At 41.0% G+C, this 18,662-nt stretch overlaps 1 protein-coding gene across 1 annotated transcript; it reads left to right on the plus strand.

The window, feature by feature from the left end:
• Nucleotides 1–5,015: 5,015 nt before the first annotated feature.
• On the plus strand, nucleotides 5,016–8,605 carry LOC140599504 (beta-defensin 107A-like). Its single transcript, XM_072762650.1, has 2 exons — nucleotides 5,016–5,085; nucleotides 8,463–8,605. The coding sequence occupies exons 1-2, from the start codon at nucleotides 5,016–5,018 to the stop codon at nucleotides 8,603–8,605; spliced, it is 213 nt and encodes a 70-aa protein (XP_072618751.1).
• The last annotated feature ends 10,057 nt before the right edge of the window (nucleotides 8,606–18,662 follow it).

Here is an 18,662-nt window from a genome sequence, read left to right on the forward strand (position 1 = left end):
ATTGAATACAAAAAATTAAAAAAAAAAAAAAGACCGCTGGGCTGAAACCATCCTAAAGGGAATATTCCCAAATAATGTGACCTCCTAAATCAAAGGGACTCAGTAGTAAGTCATTTTTGGATACATTGCTGGGGTGGAGGAAAATTCATATGATCAACCAGAAAGAACATCAACCATTCACGAAACTGTGCAATGCCATGAACCAACAGGAGCCTTGCAAGAACACATTAATGTGCTCCCCCAAAGAGATCTACCTTGGAAGACTGCTGGACTCATTTATTTCACTGTGTCACAAAGTACCACAAAAGTTAGCTGCTTAAAACAGCACACCCTCTCGAAGAGTGCTGTGGGTCCAATGTCCAGGCATGGTGTATCTGGACCCCTGCTCAGGGTTTCAGGAGACTGACAGCATTGGGTCAGCTGGGACTTTGATGTAATCTGAGGCAACAGATCCCCTTGCATCCCCCTGGGGCTGTCAGGAAAAATTGTGTCACTTGTGTTGTTGGCCTGCAGTGGGTTGCTGTCTTCTTGCAGGATGTCGGCCGGGCATTGTGCTGAGCACACAGAAGCTGCCTGGCATTCCCTGACCTGTGGCTCTTTCCATAAAATGGCAGGTTTCTCCTTCAGGGCCACCCAGAGTGTGTCTTGTACTTTAAAACTCCTACTTCTATCTGACAGCACAAAAGAAAGGGGAGAAAACCCAGCTAAACAGAATAATGCTTTTGTTCACCATTGGAATCTAGTTGTTTAAAATTAATTGCAAATTCATTTACAACATAAACATACATAGTGCCATAATTAATTAAACAAGGGAAATATCACTAGAGAACAGAAAATAGAAAGAAATGTTGATACTGAAAGTTTTAATACCTGAAAAAGATTCACTGAATAGATTCGAGAGCATAGAAAATATGACAGGATCAAGAGTCACTGATATTTGACAAGGAAATTCAAATGGTACCTCAGGAAATATCTCTTTAACACAAAAGAAGTCAGTAATGCAGGAAAGGGGGGTGGAGGAGAAATTTGGAAAACAAAGAGCGGGGACACCTGGTGGCTTAGCTGGTTAAGCTTCTGACTCTTGATTTTGGCTCAGGTCATGATCTCAGGATTGTGAATCTGAGCCCAACACAGAGCCTTATTGGAATTCTCTCTCTCCCACTGTGCCTTCCCACCCTCCACTTTAGCTCTCCCTCTCTCTCCTGCCCAGCCATAGATAAATAAATGCATAATAATAAAAAAGAAAACTACAATAGCAAATGGCAGATATAAATCCTACCTCATCAATTATGGTATTAAATGCAAATGGATTAAATACTCCAGTTAGAACCTAGCAGAAAGGTTTTTTAAAAATCTTTTTAAAGATCCAACTATATGCTGTGTGCCTGTGTGAAAGGGACACACTGGATTCAATGAATGAAGAGGTCAAAAGTAGAAGGATGGAAAAAGATGGAGCTAGAGACAAGAGAACTGCATACTGTGGTAGACAGGTCAACCCCTTAAGAAGACATGACCATTATAAGCGTGTATAAAGCTAACAAGAGCACGAAATACATGAAGTGGGAACTGACACATTGAAGAGAGAAATCAATAGTTCAACAAAGGTATATGTGTTTTATAGCCTAGTATGTGATCTGTGTTGATGAATGTGTCATATGTACTTGAAAAAGGTGTGTATGTGTGTTTTGCAGTCATTTTGTGTTTTATTCCATAAATACCAACTCAGTCAACGTGGTGGTAGTGCTGTTTACATCAAACCTGTGTTTGTTAATTTTGGGTCTACCCTTTGCTGGAAAGAATGACATCAAAATCTTCTCTCTCATTGTAGAACTGTGTTTCCCCATTTTAGTCCATCCAGTTATTGTGTAAAAGTGTACGGCAGCATCCCACTCTCCATTTGATGATATTCTTTTTTATCTGAAATGAATATTGGCACTCCAGCTTCCTTACTCTAGATATTTTCATAGTTTATGTTTTTCCATTCATGTGTTTTCAGCCTGTCTTTATCTTTTGATATTTAATGCTTTCCTTATAATTTGTGATCTGAGGTTACTCTGCCACTTTATTTCCTGGCTTTGACAATTCACAATTATGGACAATGTCCCCATTGGAGTAGGCTGGGTGATGGGTGCCTAAGACCTCTCTGTACCATTTTTGGAACTTATTGTGAGTCTATAATTATCTCAAAGGAAAAACATGTTTGGAGAGAAGATTCCATTATGGAAAATAACATGTAGCTTTGTCTTCCTATTTAATCCATATGATTATCTCTGCTGTTTAAGGAGAATATTCAGTCCCTTAACATTTTTACATAATTAATGATAGATTAGTAAGATGTTGGTCTATCAATTGACTATTTTTGACATGTGTGTTCTCCTTGATTTTGTTCCTCTGTTCTCTCTCTCTTATCTTCTTCAGATTACTGGGATATTTGTGTCAACATTTGCATTATAATATATGTATTATAATTAATGGCTTCACTGCTATTATCAATACACATCCAACTTAGGGTTGATGTTAATCCACTTCCTTTAAAATTTGGAAGGCTTGTAATCATATAGGCAGACCTATTTCTTCCTATTCTCATAGTCTTTTTGCTATATATTTTGTATGTATCACATCCACATACAGTATAAACTCACAAGGCAATACAGATTTTGCTTTAAGAAGTCACATAAATTTCAAATAAATTAAAAGACAATGTATTTTTTAAGTACTTACACTGATATTTATCATTTCTGATGTTTTTCATTTTCCTGAAAACCACATTTCCTTGTGGTATTTCCCTTCAGACTGAAGAATTTCCTTTTATAGTAACTGTAGGGAATCTCTCCTAGAGAAAAACTCTTTCAATTTTCTTTGCCCTGAATACATGTTTATTTTATCGTCCCTTTTTAAGGGAATCTTTCCTGCAGATGGAGTTTGGGGCTGTGGCAGTGTTGTGCTTGTTTTCCTTCAGCTGCTGCAAGGTGTGTGTACAGTCACCTGACCTCTTTCAATTCTGAGGAGAAGCCAATTGCTTTTTCCCTGAACTGGATGTGTTTTTTTTTTTCCTTTGGGCACTTTCACAATTTTCTCCCTTTTCTGGACTTTAATGTGCCTGAGCATAGTATTTATATTCTTTGTGATTCAAGTAGCTTCCTGGTTTTGTCAGCTTGTGCCTTCACCAAATTTACGAGTTTTCAGACATTATTTCCTTGAACTACTTTTTAATGCATTCGGTTTCTCTCCTCATTCTCAGACTCCAATGACCTGTGTGCTCTAGCTTTTGATAATTATCCCTCAGACCCTCAAAGGTCTATTTTTCTCAATCTTTTTTCTCTCTGATCTAGAAGTTGCATAATTTTTATTGATTCAGTGACTCTTGATCCTGTCATATTTTCTATGCTATCAAATTTATTCAGTTAATCTTTTTCAGGTATTATATCTTTTAGTACCAACATTTCTTTTTATTTTCTGTTCTCTAATGACATTTCCCATGTTTAATACTCATTGCAAGTGCATTTTCTTTACTTTTGGAGCATGTTAAAATGAATATATTAAAGACATTTGTCTGATTATTTCAACATCATTGAAGTCCTGGACACTGTGAATGTTGTGCTGAAGAGGATATGAATATGCTACATCCTCTGAAGAAGGCTGAATTTTTTATTTGAACAGGAAAGTAATTCTATTAAACTCAATTGACAAGTATTGCCTAGTCTGTAATGAGCAGCAGCTCAAATCTCAGAGGTATTTGTGTGTTTATCTTGTTTTGTTTTACCTTAATCAGATGCATGCACGGTTCTCCCCAGAAGTCATGGGGAGAGTTCATAGAAAGAACCTAAGCTCCCTTCTCTGAGACTTCATGTCCAGCAACCATGGTCTTCCTTGACTCTGCCTTTATAAGTTCAGAAAGAGGATAGATATTTTTGTTTGTTTTGAGTTAGCCTCTCCATGCCACATTGCAATCAGAAAGAATGTACTCTTTGCTGTTTAATTTTTCCAAGTTCTAACTTTTTTTTCCAAAAAGTTAAATACGCCTGTATTTATTTCAAATTTCATATTCTTCAGGTAATTTTTTCCCCACAGTTTCACTTGTTATTAGTGGGAGGGTCTACTTGTCAGGAGCTCACTTTTCTTTATTTAAAATGGAACTCCTCATTTGAGTTTTAATCTTTCAAATAACCCCCCCTGCTTAAAAATCCTTCAATAGTTTCCCTTTGATTTTAGGATAAAATTCAAATTTCTTAGTAAAATGTGCATAAACATCTACATAGTTCTCCAACCCATATTTGTTGAATGAAAGCTATTCCCATAACATATGAGGTATGATCATATTTTGTCATAATACCATTATCCTTAATAATAATATTTACAAATGTAAAAACTTTAAACGTTTAGTAAGATTTGTGAATTAACTGTTTGACTATTCAAGAGTTTCCCTAATTAGACAGCTATCAATTAAGTCTAAGAACCTGTATATTTTGAATGGCTATTGCTGCAAAGCACTTTATGAGGAATCAATGGAAAGAGAAGGATGGAAGGAGAATTGGTTTCCTTTGTTGAGCTGATAGTCAAACTGGATGGATAAAAATTCTTCACATACTATAATTTTTGAAAAGCAATTATAACAGGTACCCATTAGTAACCACCAAGTTAATCTTATAAGAGACCAAGTTGCAAGTAACATCTTAAAGAAGAAAAGCAGTGGGGGTTATAGATCTTCTGGAAGTGTAGGCACCTGAGATGGGGCTTCAGGGAATAGATGTCTAGGCAGAGACATAGAATGTAGGAATCCAGGCAGAGGGGCTAGCTGTCTGCCTTACTCTCTGATAGACATCATTGAGGTAACTCCTGATCCGGCAGCCCACACATTACTCAGTGGAGCATGAAAAATAGCTTCTTTTTAATGGACATTTCAAACTGAAGTTGACTTCCAGCCCTTTCATAGCTGTAGAACTTGTTTTAATCAACTTCCCTTGATAAAAGAGCTGGATTCTAGCAACTATACCTCCTTTATCCTCTCTCTACTGATGTCTGGAGCCATGAGAATTTTTTTCTTTGTTTCTGCTGCTCTCATTCTCCTTGCTCACATTTTCTCAGGTAAGAGGGAAATCCTAATAGATGTAAGGGTGGCAATCTGTCTTTTGAGAAGAAAGTTCAGACTTTAGAAAAGTGCATGACTAATCCCTGTATTCTAAAAATGTCCCAGCACAAAGCAGTTACTAGAAATCTTTTCTTGAGCTTAAACACAAAACTACTGAGCTGGACTATCTCCACCCAGAAGGGTGTCTGGTTAATTTACCCCAAAGCTCCACCAAGGGATTCAGACTTCTCTTTACAGTTAGCTCTCTTTCCATCTTCTGTAATCGTCCACACAGCTTCAGCGTGTGCCCAAGTGATAGCTCTAAAATGAGAGAAAATTTCAGAGGCAAATTTCAATCACATGTGTTAATTTAGAGAAGTATAGCTTTTGTAGCCTAAATGAGAAAAAAAAAAACTTATGATAAGAGATTATTAGTGTCGTTTTTTGTATTTTTTTTCCTATTTTTATGTTTTATTAGTTGGTCCAAATCTCCTAATCTTAGATTAGTTAGAATTTCTTTCTAGTTCTCACACACTTATAGAAAATTATATCATTTAAACAACTAACATCTTGATTGGTTTGCTTTTACATCTTTGAGAGCTTTGAAATGCTCTCTTTTTGCTCAGTACTGCCAAGACTCTATCCCTAAGAAATTAAAAGATGTATTTATTTTAGAGAGAGAGAGAGAGAGGTGGAAGAGGGGTAGAGGGAGAGAGAGAATCTCAAGCAGTCTCCCCAGTGAACGCAGAGCCTGATGTGGCGCTTGATCCTATGACCTGAGATCACAGCCTGGGCCAAAATTAAGAGTCTGATGCCCAGCTGAGACACTCAGGTGCCATCGCCCCCCACCAAGAAACTTTTATATCCATCCCTTCTCAACTATACTTCTGTTATTAAGTCATTACTAGTGGGGGTTCCTCATGTATTATGAAGTATTTTACTACTTCATGATTTCCTGGTTTTTGCACTTACTTATTACACAATCAGGCCTCAATAGGCCTACCAAACCAATACATATAAAACTTAATAAGCAATTGTTTGGGCATTATAGAAAAAGTAGGTAAAGTGGAGGTAAAAAAATGTAATTAGAGTAAGATCTTCATGCTTAATTTACTTGAAGTTTATTATTTTATTATTTCTGTGTTGGTAAAAAATAGGTTCCCCAGAATAGTAAATAGGTATTTGATAAATTTCAAATATACAAATAAGTGAATGGGTGAGATGGGAAGATTCATTAAAACTATAACACAAAACAGTTCTCATAAGTGCCATAAATGAGGCAGACTATAAAAAAAAGCGATGGAAGTAGAACCGTGGTTCTAACCGTGGGATCAGAAGGGCCATCTTGGGAAATGTTCTTCACTTTGAACTTTTGAAAACAGGTATAAAAACATGCCCTTACATTTCAAAGTCTCATTTATCAGGTCAGTTACTTGGTTTCTGCTCCAGTCTTCTCTTGAAGGTCAGACAATGGATCCAGGTAGAGAAACACATTTTAAGCCATCTTCTCCATTCCCATTCAAAAGTCTCTGACTCATTAAGGGCTTCTTGTTCCCAAATTCAGCTCAGGTACATTTGAATCCTAACAACAAGCCTAGTGTGGGCTCAAATTAGGAGCGCCACAATCACAACAACCACACAGAATCACAGAGCTGGAAGTGAGTTCAATGATCAGTAGAAGAGGTAATGAACACAGATATTTTTACACCAAAACACCTGAAGTTGGATCTCAGGTCTAATCCTTCTAAGTTGTGTGAACCATTGTGCTTCAGTCTCCTTTCTAGAAGGGGTAATAATAATAATAATAATAATAATAATAGGATTGTTTGAAAGATTAAGATACATGTTATGTTAATTAGAGGCAAACTTATTTTAACAAAGACATTTAAAAAGAGAGTAAATGAAAAAAATAGTTAATTTTTCTTTTAGGGAAAAATCCAAAAAACAGGTAAGTTGACTATTATGGTTAGAAAGAAGACTCTTGTCCATCTAGTTACTTTGAGCCTAGGGAGGAAGGTCAACTTTGTGTCCTAAACATGTGTCTTTCATCTGGTTCTAAAGATGCTCTGACAGGAAGGGCTGAAAAGTAAGTAAAGCTCATGATCAAAAAGATTGCACAGAAGCATCTACATCATTTGATTCCTCTTTCATTGGTCCAAACTTACCCATGCAACCATACAGAGACACGGGGCCTGGGACTGATGTCTTTTGCTGAGTCTCCTCGTGTTATCCAGAGATTCCATTACTCATTGTTTGAAGTGAGAAGTAACTGGTTGGGGAAGGTTTAACAATCCCTCTGTTTCTATAATCTGCTTAAACAAAGCCAGGCACATCCTCTGTGCCCCAAGAAAGTACACTATTATTATTGTCTGCTTATCATTGTTCTTTAATCATCATTCTCATTCTTATTATCTGCCTCAATTAAGTATTTAAACGCCTTATGAGTATTCCATGTCATTGATTGGCTAAATGCCTGATGAATTTCCGTAGTCTATTACAATATCCAAAGTTCAACTTTGGACTATTTTAAAAATTTCCTCTTACTTTGAGAAGAAATCTAAGGCTGTGCAATTCCTTTCTGTTGGTCTGAGTCCTAACTGGGGCGTGAACAGGTTCAGTGTTTCTTCAGCATGGCATTATCTCAGGTACGACAGCAATATGTGTTCTTTCTCCTCCTCAAAACTGTATTTTCCCAGAACAAGTTCCCTTTGGGAGTGACTGCCAGTTCTTTGTATTACTTCTCCTGAGAACATCTATCACCAAAAACTTTTTTCAATCATTTCTCTCAAAATACCTTACTCTCTTCAGCTTAATCTTTGTTTAGAAGAAAAACTCGTTGTCCACATCACTCTGAATTCCAGAATTAAACCCATTTTTCATTGACATTTCTTACAGAATGGATCAGCCTCAGGTTTCTTTTATCTTTGCACCTAAAATCTTGAAACTCCAGAGCCACATGGCTGTGGTCTATCGTTGCATGTGGTCTCTCGTTGACCGGCCTACAGTATAAACAGCACCATCTTTACCTTTTGTTATATGTCTGAGACTATTAATTTGGAGACATGAAAACAATCACACATTGGGAAGGAATGTTATTGAAATTAGAAAGTAGACTGCCTCCATCCCAGGAAGACATGCTCTGCTTCTAGATATCCAAGAAATGACTATGGCAGAGGGAATTGAATACCCAGTAGGGACACTGTGTAAGTTGTGCGGGGTATCTGAGCTCCCATACAGCTGCTCAGGTGACATGTGCTTTTTCTGATCGCTAGGCATGTACTCCGTGTCTGCAGGAGACTCAGTAAGAGGGAATTGTGATTTTGGCCTGGGTGATGTTATGTTGTTTTCTGGTCACCAATTACTGGATAACTGAGACCTTGCTTTCTTCCCTCAGCTCATGGAGCTATACGCAGAAGGATGCAGTGCCAGAAGATGGATGGTCGCTGTGCAGTTGAGTGCCTTTCCTTTGAAGATAAGGTTGGGGGCTGTAGAGCTGAACGGACACCACTTTGCTGCAAAAAAAGGAAGAATAATTAAAAGCCAAGAAGGAGCTACAGAAAGTGAGAAGCAAAGATCCTCTGGCTGTGAGCTCCATGCAGCAAACTTTTCTGGATTTTTTCTCTTGACCTCCCACATGGGCATTCTTTGAATGAAGCTGTCAATCCAGCTTCTGACACTGCAGAGAAATACCCTCTGTCAGCCGTGAGCTGCCTGTGGGAAGGCACTGTGTTATGTTGGCCTTTGGAATCCCCACTTGCTGGCAGAGGCCCATTAATTATTTTATGGATTGATAAAGTGAGTGAGCAGATTAACAGATGAAACAGGGAGAATGGAAAGGTGGGACCATGGTTGAAAAGTTCTAAAACCCTGGCTTCAGACAGAGGTGTGACCTCTGTATTTGTTGTTCAGACTCTGGTGTCTATAATATGAGACGACTCAACCACATAGTAAATGGCCCACCTGATGGACACAAATTGTGGCCGCGTTAGTGGTACTGCTGGCTCATGCTTCTCCAGCTCCTTCACAGATAGCTGTTAGCATGGCTTCCCCTCCCTCTTCAATCTGGGACATCAAGTGCCATAATGAAAAGGGCCTGTGTCAAAGTTTAAGCTGGCCAAAGGTTGGGTAGCATCTTCATGCTGGCCACTTGTAGTGAGAATGTAGCAGTCATGGCCTCTTCAAGAGCAGGGTTCCTAGAGATAGTCTAATTCAACACCTTCATTACAGCGGAGGAGATAGAGACCCAAGCAGATACCACTGTTGCTGGCTTAGTCACAGCAAGACTTCTGGCTTTTGGTCTTATGTTCTTAGCATGTCCACAAAACGGGGCCCTGACTGAGAGCAGAAGCCTGAGCACGTAATACTTTTTAGCAGCTCCGGTGAGCAGCTGGGTGGAAGAAGAAGTGGACACAGCTGCAGAAGAATTGGACACTTTCCAAGATCCCTCCTGTGACCTTGTGATCCTTGCTTGTCCGGGATGATACTAACGGCATACAGGTTTGCTTTTGCCCTGATTTGCCAAAATTCAGACTCCCAGGTTTCAGGGCTAGCAAGATATATGTCATAGGCCACTGTCATCCTAGACTGACAGCACACTGCTCCAGAAGAGAAGAAACACAGCCCCTTGGCTCTGCTCTGGAGAATTTCCTTACCTATTTGATTAGCCTGCTTTCTGCAGAGATGTAAATAAGGGAGAGCAGAATAAAACACAACTTCCAAGGATGAGCCAATTTGTAAAGGCTGGAAAATAAGAAATAAAAACATGTTTTTAAAAAATGTTCTGGCGCAGCTACATATCTTCATGGCTAATGGGCTGATTTTTTTATTCTGAAACCTACGCAAGAGCCGAGTGGGGGGGAAAAAGCTCTCTTTTTGCAGGTATCACAGGTCCTGGGGTCTTCCCAGAAGTTGTTTACCCAGGCCTCAGATAAAACTAACTGCCTTTGAGAATCTAAATGTATTTAGGTCTCTTCCCCTGTTCTTTCTGGTTTTTTTTTTTTTTTTTCTCTCCCCTTTCCTTCCAAAATTAACAGTGGTGTGTATAATGTCTTCCTCTGCTTCTCGACTTACAGAAACATCCTCTACCACCTTCATGCTGCTGGGATTTCTCTTAATGAGGAGACCATGACTTCTTAGACATGTGTCAGTCACCATGCGCTTTCTAAAGATTCCAGGGGCACCCTCAGCAATCGATGGTTGGTATTTTTTGTTACCTTGGTACTTTCGTGAGCATTTCACAATGTGGTCTGTCTCCTCCTTCATTCCTGTCTTTCTGCCCTCGAGGATAGAAGTCTTTCAGCTCCTTTCTTCCTCTCCTTCCCTGTTCTCCTATGTTCTCCCTTTCCTGGGTTTGCACACACCCTGGTTTCATCCATCCTCATATTACACATGTCTCTAAGCAATTCCACGAGCTCCCGTGGTTTCAGCCTCTCCTGTTGATGTGGCATTACCTACTCACCAGCCCTTCCAGGCTCCAGGCCTCCATTCTCTACTTCACTCCACGGCAGTGCATGGATGCCCTGCACACTGCATCCACCAGACCTGGAGGCCAGTTGCTTCCCATTAGCCCCTTTAATGCAAGACATTGGCAGTAGGCAGGAAATTAAGATGAAGGGTGAGACTCTCCCTTCCATTTCCGGCTCTGGCCAGCAGCACCCCAACAGCAACAGATGGTTGGCTCCAGGCTCCAACTCCTTTTGGCTTTCTCAGCAGCCTTGCAAGATCCCTTGAAGGAACTAGCAGCACCCAGGGGGTGCACCCATTAAGAGGCCCAGCTGGGCCACAACCTGTTTGGCTGTGTACCCTGGTTCTCCATGGCCCCTGCTCAGCCGTATCTTCTCCTCAAAAGTCTGAACATTGTCTGCAGGATGTCCCCACCCCACTTGTCTGGGCCCCAGTCATGGAGCGCACTTTCCTTAAAGTCTTAAGCATCATTCATGAGCTGTTCTTGACTTAGAGGTCTGAGCACCAGCTGTGCTGTGTCCCATACTCATACATCCAGCCCCAGCTGTAGGTAGCTAACACCAGGATTTCAGACCCCTGCCGCTGAGAGCGTCTTTCCCATTTGCTCCTCTGGGCCTGTAGTTAATAATCTCTGTCGACGTTTGACCATCTGCTACCTGTGTAAGCAATCCTTTGCATTAATTTCATGTTCGGAATACTCAGCATGATTTCTGTTGACCTAAATGAGCTTTGTCTGATAAAATCCTACACTGTATTTCCAACTTTAACTTCATGCTAAAGTTTTACAGGGCATTGGTCTTCCCTAACTGGATCTCTGATGGGCACCCCTAAATAACTACTTTTTATTGCAGTTTATCCTTTCCTTTCCAAAACTGATCTTCATTTCCTATTCCAGATCTTAGTAAATATTGTTACCACTTACTCAGGGACTCAAGTTAAAAATGACTTCTTCAGGCTTATTGTCCCTTACAAATCACACAATTCCCTCACAGCATAAATGTACATACTATTCCCCAGTATGTGCAAATTGTGCGATAACTTTTTCTCCCTTCTCTCTACTCACTAACATTGTTCTCATTTACCTAGAATTGGGGATTGGATATCGTTCTACACTTCATGCTACATATTATGGATATATGCACACACACATGCACACACACACACACACACCGTGTTTGTTGTTCAATCATAAAAACTAATAAGGGTAACACTCAGATTTATAAGAATTCTTAGAATGTTAAAATGTTAGAGCTAGAAGTGGCCTTGGAGGTAATATAAATCAGGGTTTCCAGAGCCAAATTGATTCTAGTCACCTAGGGATGCCTGGGTGGCTCAATGGTTGAGCATCTGCCTTTGACTCAGATCATGATCCCGGTGTCCTGGGATCGAGTTCCACATCGGGCTCCCAATAGGAAGCCTGCTTCTCCCTCTGCCGGTGTCTCTGCCTCTCTCTCAGTGTCTATCATGAATAAATAAATAAAATGTTTTTTAGAAAGTTGATTCTAGTCACCTAGAATATTTTTGAAAAACAGAGCTCTGTTCCGGACTCTAACACTTTCATATTCGGAATTCTTAAATAAAGAATCTGAATTTTTAAAACCACATGTCCAGTCAAATCTCCTGCATAGTGATGTTTGGCAACTATAGATCACCGACCAGAGGAGCATCTAAGATTTGAAAGTGCCCTGGTTCTGTGTCCCACACTTCCAGTTAGAAGCCAGAGTGGAGCTTCAGAACTCAAATCTAGAAGTCTGTCTTTGAGCCCAGTGGTATTTCACCGTCCTGCACTTATTGAAAAGGAGATATTGAGAGGAAATTAACAAATGGCTCACTTCCTTGCTCGGGGAACAGAAGTTCAGACTTTATAGATAGATTTATTTATTTATTTATTTATTTATTTATTTATTTATTTATTTATAAATTGAGAGAGAGCTGGCATGCACAAGTGGGAAGGCAGGGGCAGAGGGAGAAGCAGACTCCAGCTGAGCAAAGCGGGGCTGGATCCCTGGACTCCAGGATCATGACCTGAGCCAAACGCACATGCTTAAAAGTTGAGCCACCCAGGTGCCCTAGAAGCTCAGACTTTCATTGGAAGATACATGTCCAGCAAACTAACATAGAACATGGCAGTTTCCACAGCCTGATGGGAAGCCTGTGGGAGCTCAGAACAGAATGACTGAGTTTGACTGTAGTTAGCAGAGTCTGAAACAAGTTCTCAGACAAAATACCCTGCCCTCGTTCAGACCAAATTCTTGTCAACCTAGTCAAAATCACTTTAACTGACCTGAAAGATTGCTGTTCCATTCTATTGCCAAAGTGTCCGTAGCTCACGTTCCCATTTGACAATTACTTCCATTCAAAACTGCCCACTTCTATGAACATCCAAACTAACAAGGCTCTCTGTCCTCCCTTGAAGGCCGTTCTGCTATCATAGGAAACCCCTGTACCCAGATACCTGTAGGGAGGTATTGAAATGTCCTCATTATGCAAACAGAGATATTCTATAGTCTGGTGAGGTGCAGACTGAAATGAAGTCATTTTCCAACTGTCTGTATAGACGCCTTCACCCATGAGAACCATGATCATCACCTTTGCCAATCTATTCTTTTTTGAACCAAGTCTCCTCAGGTCACAAAACAAATTTATAAAAGACTTATTCAGTTTGAGAAGCTGAGCACTTTAGACAATCCTACACATAGGCCAAAGTCTCCACTACGTACACTACCTACATCCCACTACGTCCTATGGGATAGTCAGTGTTGGAGAGAACCATAGTTCCCTGGTACCTGAATGCTCCCTTCTGATTGTGTGCATCACACCCTAGGTCTGGTGGGATGGACTTGGATGAACTGCAGTCAGGGGCTTTCCAGGTGTTTAGAACCATCTTTGCTTCATCACTGAAACAGAACAGGATATGGGTAACAGAAAATGGGGCATTTTCCTAATAGTGTTATTTGTCTCCAAACCTCCTCTGCTTATATTCTCCAAGAGTTAGTGTCTTTCAGATAATAGCATGACAGAGCCATGATACCGCTCTTGGGCCCAGGCAGAGGGAAATGATAAGGATCTACTTATAAGGAAAAATGAGTCTAAGAAAATTAGCTCCATACAACTGATCTTTGGGGCTTAACTCTTTTTTTTATGGCTTTATTCCACCGTTGGCTCCCCCTGTTTCCTTTCAACTCTGGTCTTCTCAAATGGATTCCTCCTGAGATTCCAGCTGACTCCCAAACCGAATGTGCCCTCTACATTAAGGGTAGAAACAGGAACTAGAGGTCTTAACCATCCTGTCCAGCCATGCCTTACCATAGCCTGCATCAGACTCCCTGCTTTTGACCAAGGAAATAACTGGAAGTATAAAAGAGAACAGCCAGTATCTAAAAGTCCTGGCCACGTATATTCAAGGAGAAATAGGCAATATTATTACACTTGAGGTAGGATATTTATTCATTTGTTTTGATGAACAAAAAACTAGGGTTTGCTGAAATGTAAGAAGTAAACACAGAGGTAACAACAGCGCTTAATTACCAATGACAGTAACTCAAAATGGGGGAAGAGTAATGATGAAGGTGGTCCTGGAGTTTTTTATTAACACACATTGCAGGCATATGGACAAATGGGGCACACTCTCTATTCTCAAGGAACCTACTAGATCTTCACTGAAACAATTCCGTATACATCACTTCTATATTTTCTCCATATATAATTTTGCTCGGCAAAGTTACTTGATTTTAAAGAACCAAGGCCAATTGTGAAAATTGCAGCAAAATATTTCCATCAAATGAGACAATGAAGTATGTAAGAAACAAAGAGAATCCACAGGGGTTTCTCCAGTGAGATACCACCACACGACTATTAAAATGACTTATTGTAGGTTTTAAGCCTGCAAACCTGTAAAAAAAAAAAAAAAGGAATAATTTTCTGTTGTTTTTAGTTACTAAGTGTATGGTAATTCACTACAGTGACAATAGGAAACTAGTGGAAAACTCAAGAGAACACTCTCCTGGGAATCCCAGGATGAGAGCCAAGAGACATCTCCATGTGCCAGTGAGCAACATGCACAGCTGGCAACAATATTGGTTGTGACACCTCAGGAATCTCTTGAGACAGAGTTCTACAAGATGAAGAGATTGATAGACATACCTGATCAGACTGGACTTTTTAAGAGGTTCGAACAAAGGCAGAGAGGTTGGGATTGAAACACAGAAAAAGGGGAAACAAAATCAGATATATTAAAAATGAGAAAAGAATGAGCCCTGGGGAGAATGACACGTTGAGCAGGACAGGAACTCTGTAGCGCTCTCTAGACAGCAGCACTTCCAAAGCAAGCACTGACCTCGGCTGTGCCTGAACACCCAGGGGAAAAGGACTGGGGGTAGTGGGGAGAGGTAGGGAGATGTGCTTGTCTACTTTGACAGTTGGGGTTGACAGTTGGTCCCTATTCATGGAGCTCAGGTTCCCTCCCCAAGTAGCTCTACCTTCTCTTTTTATCTCCTCCATCTCTACTGCATCCTCATTTCAGTGTGTTAACCGGGGTATGCCTGGTTTTCCCTCTGAACCCCTCCCAGAAACCCTCTCTACATTGCAATCTGCAGCCATTTAGGGGCATCCTTGATCCACCAGAACCTCCCCAAAGTTTTTAAAAAACACTTGGGAGCCCAGGGATCACTCGCCTCCGTGAAGATGATGGAGAAAGTTATCCTGAACTGAAGCATCCTCAGAATTATCTGCTTCAGCTCAGACCCTGAGACCCGATCATGTGAAAACTTGATTACAACCAGGCTTCCCATGACCTAACTGAATCTCTAATAAAACTTTATGAGAGCTCCTGTAGGTCCAGATAACTCCTGTGATGAGCGGGAAGACATAGGGATTTTGTTCTTGGATGGCCAGAATCGTCAAATGTTTTTGAGTCTACTTGGGAACCAAGGAGCAGCTCTTGTCTTTCTTCCTGGAGAGGTTTCAGCTGACACCTGCTCAAATATCCTAAGAATTTTGTACTTCAGCTCAGCGTCAGGGAACCACCATTGGGCAATCTCAGCCAAACTGAGTCCCTGGAAATGTTTAAAGTCCTCTCCTTGTTTCAAAAAAGGGGAACTTGCCTATGAAGGCACTGGGTGGTGACTGCCCACCTACTCCAGCAACTTCAGTACTTTCTAGGTTCACTCAAAAGCAGTATGAAACTCCTCTGCTGGCCTTTGTCACCCCTGCTGGTCTGGTTGACAGAGGCTCACCCTCCAACAGCCCAGAGCCTCTATATGCAAATATGGTTACCTAGACCTCCAGTAGTTGGATGGAAGAGGTGGAAGAAAGGCAATGGGATGCTAAGGCTAAGAAAATGCTGGGGTTTACTGGGAGTCATAGCATGGTTCATGGACACTGGCTGTGGGTCTGGCTCCTGCCTTCTTTGCATGCACCCAGGGCTGGCCAAATACTTGAAATCTGATGGGTATCATGTGGCTGGCCAGCCCCAGAGAGCCCTCCTTCCACCTTCATTCTTTGAAGCCCCCCCACTGGGATATGCACACAAGTTCCCAACATCCCCAATGACCTGGACCTAGTTGGTTTCACTTTCTATGCCACAGGCTGCCTGTTTTTGCCTTATCAAAAAATTTTCTTGCTGAGAGCATAGGGCTCAGAGCCTGAGATACCCCAGGAAGAAGGTCCTGATACCTTGTCATTTGACAAGGAATTTGAGAAATATGTACCGGAATCTCCCAACTTCTTGGGTCTGTGGTAGTAGAACTGGCAGTATTAATTGTTTTAATAGCGTTAAAGTCATTGTGATCATCCTCCTATCATTACATTGCTCTTGATTATTACTTTTACTGTTATGTCTCTTATTACGGATTGTTCATGGGTTGTTGCTATAAAACACTGACTACATTTTCTATTCAAGAGGAGTGTCCGATATGTGGAGACCATTTCTAATTGTTCCCCAGAAGATTTCACACAACGAGGCTACAGTTCTCCCACTCCACTGCTTGGTTTCCTTTCATGCGGAAACCCTCTCAGCATGTTCCACAATTCTCTCCTGAGGCATATACCCTCCATGAGGGCAGGGAAGCCAAGGGGATAATGTCCCCAGGTTGGCAGATCCTAGAAAAATATACACGTTCCATCCACAGAGCAGCACCATACCCTGTAGACCTGGGAGACTCACACAACCCTCCTTGTCTCACTAGAGCCAGAATTAAATTCTAATGGCATTTGGGTGCCCTGGAAGTGCTCTTGCAATCCAAAAATACTGGGAAACAAATTAGCAGGGGCCTGAGCACCCTCAAAATTTTGTAACTTAGCTCAGAGCTCAGGGCCCAGCAACGCCAAAACTGGAGTCAAAGAAGGGAATCCTAAGCCCGTCACATCCTCTGCAAGTATTCATGTCCCCTCAGGGCCCCGGGAAATGCCCACGCTGCAGCCCAAGGCATGGAGAGGCAGACTTACCAGCCTGAGCAACTGCACAATGTCCAGTCCTCCTGGAAAACTAGGGAATGCTTCTGCTGGCCAGTGGCGCTCCCTGCTGGTCTGAGAGCTCCGTGCAAGACTCCCTCTTGTGATTTCTGGGGATCCTGAAGGCAGGTGTATGGACTTCATCAGGTGTGGGTGGAACACAGAGCAGAAGGTCATGCAGGAGGTGCCAGCCGCAATCATGCAGGGAGCTGAAGGGTTGCTAATGGATGTCCCCATGAGGTCCATGTTAAACACTATGTGTGTGTGCGTGCATGTGCCTGTGTGAATGCAGATGTAATTCCGTGAGGAAAATGTTAGATAACAAAATTTCCACAAGTTGACTGATATTTGTTGATTTTTCTGTGGAGTTTTCCTTCATGGCTCACGTGCAGTGCACCGATTTCCATTTTACCAAAGTCTGCTCAATTAAGATCAAGTCAACAATAATAAATCCGATATCATTGGATGACTTCAATCCAGACTTGAAATCCATATGTCAATTTAAATTCTTCGAGTTACAAAATGAAATGTCATAAAGGCCATCTTGGTTACGACTCTTTTTTGTTTCTGCGGATGCATAATCAATTACCAAAAACCTGGTGGCTTAATAATAGACACATTTATTTTCTCACCTTCTAGGGGATAGACTGAACACCAAGAGACCAGCAGGGCCACCTCCCTTTGAAGCCAAGTCAGTGATCGAGGGCTGGAAAAATGTTCATGTATTCTTGGCCTCTGTTTAGCAAAGAAGAGAAATAGCCTGTGGTTCCCCCTTTTCTAAGATTTATGCATTTTCAGAAACCTCTCTTCCATTACAGTTTCCACAGTGCACCACGATACCTCCTTGTCCAAGGGAACTGATCATGGTCACAAGTAAGAAATAACTGTCTCATCCATTCAAAAATGTTTCAGCAGACACTGCCCATCATGTAAGCTGAACAAGACATACTGACACATTCAGACCACAAGCTCAGCCCAGTGCATTCCTTCCTGCACATTCAAACACAAAAGCCATGATGTTTACAAACAGCACAAGCCGACAACAAACACCAACTGAAACAAGAGGACATAAAGCATATGGCTGTGGCATTTCCAGAGGGAACAGTGAAAATTAGGCAAATACACAGTGGATTAGGATATATACTCATGTAGGAAGGAGAGATTCACAAGAAATGTCTTCCCAAGATGTATGAAACCAGCCACTGGATATCTATTGTTGTAGATTCCAGCCCACAACTAGGGAGAAAATCACATTCATCAAAACTTTCATAATCTTTGTAGATAGGAAACGTATTAGCGAGAGATGGAAGTGTAGAAACAGAGCTATGGATGCCATATTCTTAAATTGTGATTCTGAATTCTCTTTCTGACATTGAATTGTAAATCCAAATTTTGCAACTGTGGGAGTGAGGACTGTTTTTGATTCTTTGTTTTGAGGTGAGTTTTTCATTCTAGTCATTTTGCTCACTCCGGAGTGGCCAAAAACAAGTTGTACTGGAAAAAGGAGAAAAAGAAAAAAAAAAGGAGAAAGAATAAAAAAGGGTGGTGGGGAAACAACAGAAAGAAACAGAAAAAAAAAAAAAAGAAGTGGGAGTATCCTTGATTCTATACACTGTAAATCCCTCCACTTCCCCTGGAACTTTCCAGTGTTGCTTGGTCAATAACTGGGTTTTCCCTGAAC

This window comes from Vulpes vulpes, chromosome 7 (genome assembly GCF_048418805.1).
Source record: "Vulpes vulpes isolate BD-2025 chromosome 7, VulVul3, whole genome shotgun sequence".
NCBI lineage: Eukaryota > Metazoa > Chordata > Mammalia > Carnivora > Canidae > Vulpes > Vulpes vulpes.

What these genes read in the sequence shown, in the direction of transcription:
- LOC140599504 (XM_072762650.1), top strand. Translation starts at nt 5,016, where the DNA reads ATGTCTGGAGCCATGAGAATTTTTTTCTTTGTTTCTGCTGCTCTCATT. An exon ending in CCTTGCTCACATTTTCTCAG is followed by an intron (nt 5,086 to 8,462) that starts GTAAGAGGGAAA and finishes TTCTTCCCTCAG; the next exon opens with CTCATGGAGCTATACGCAGA.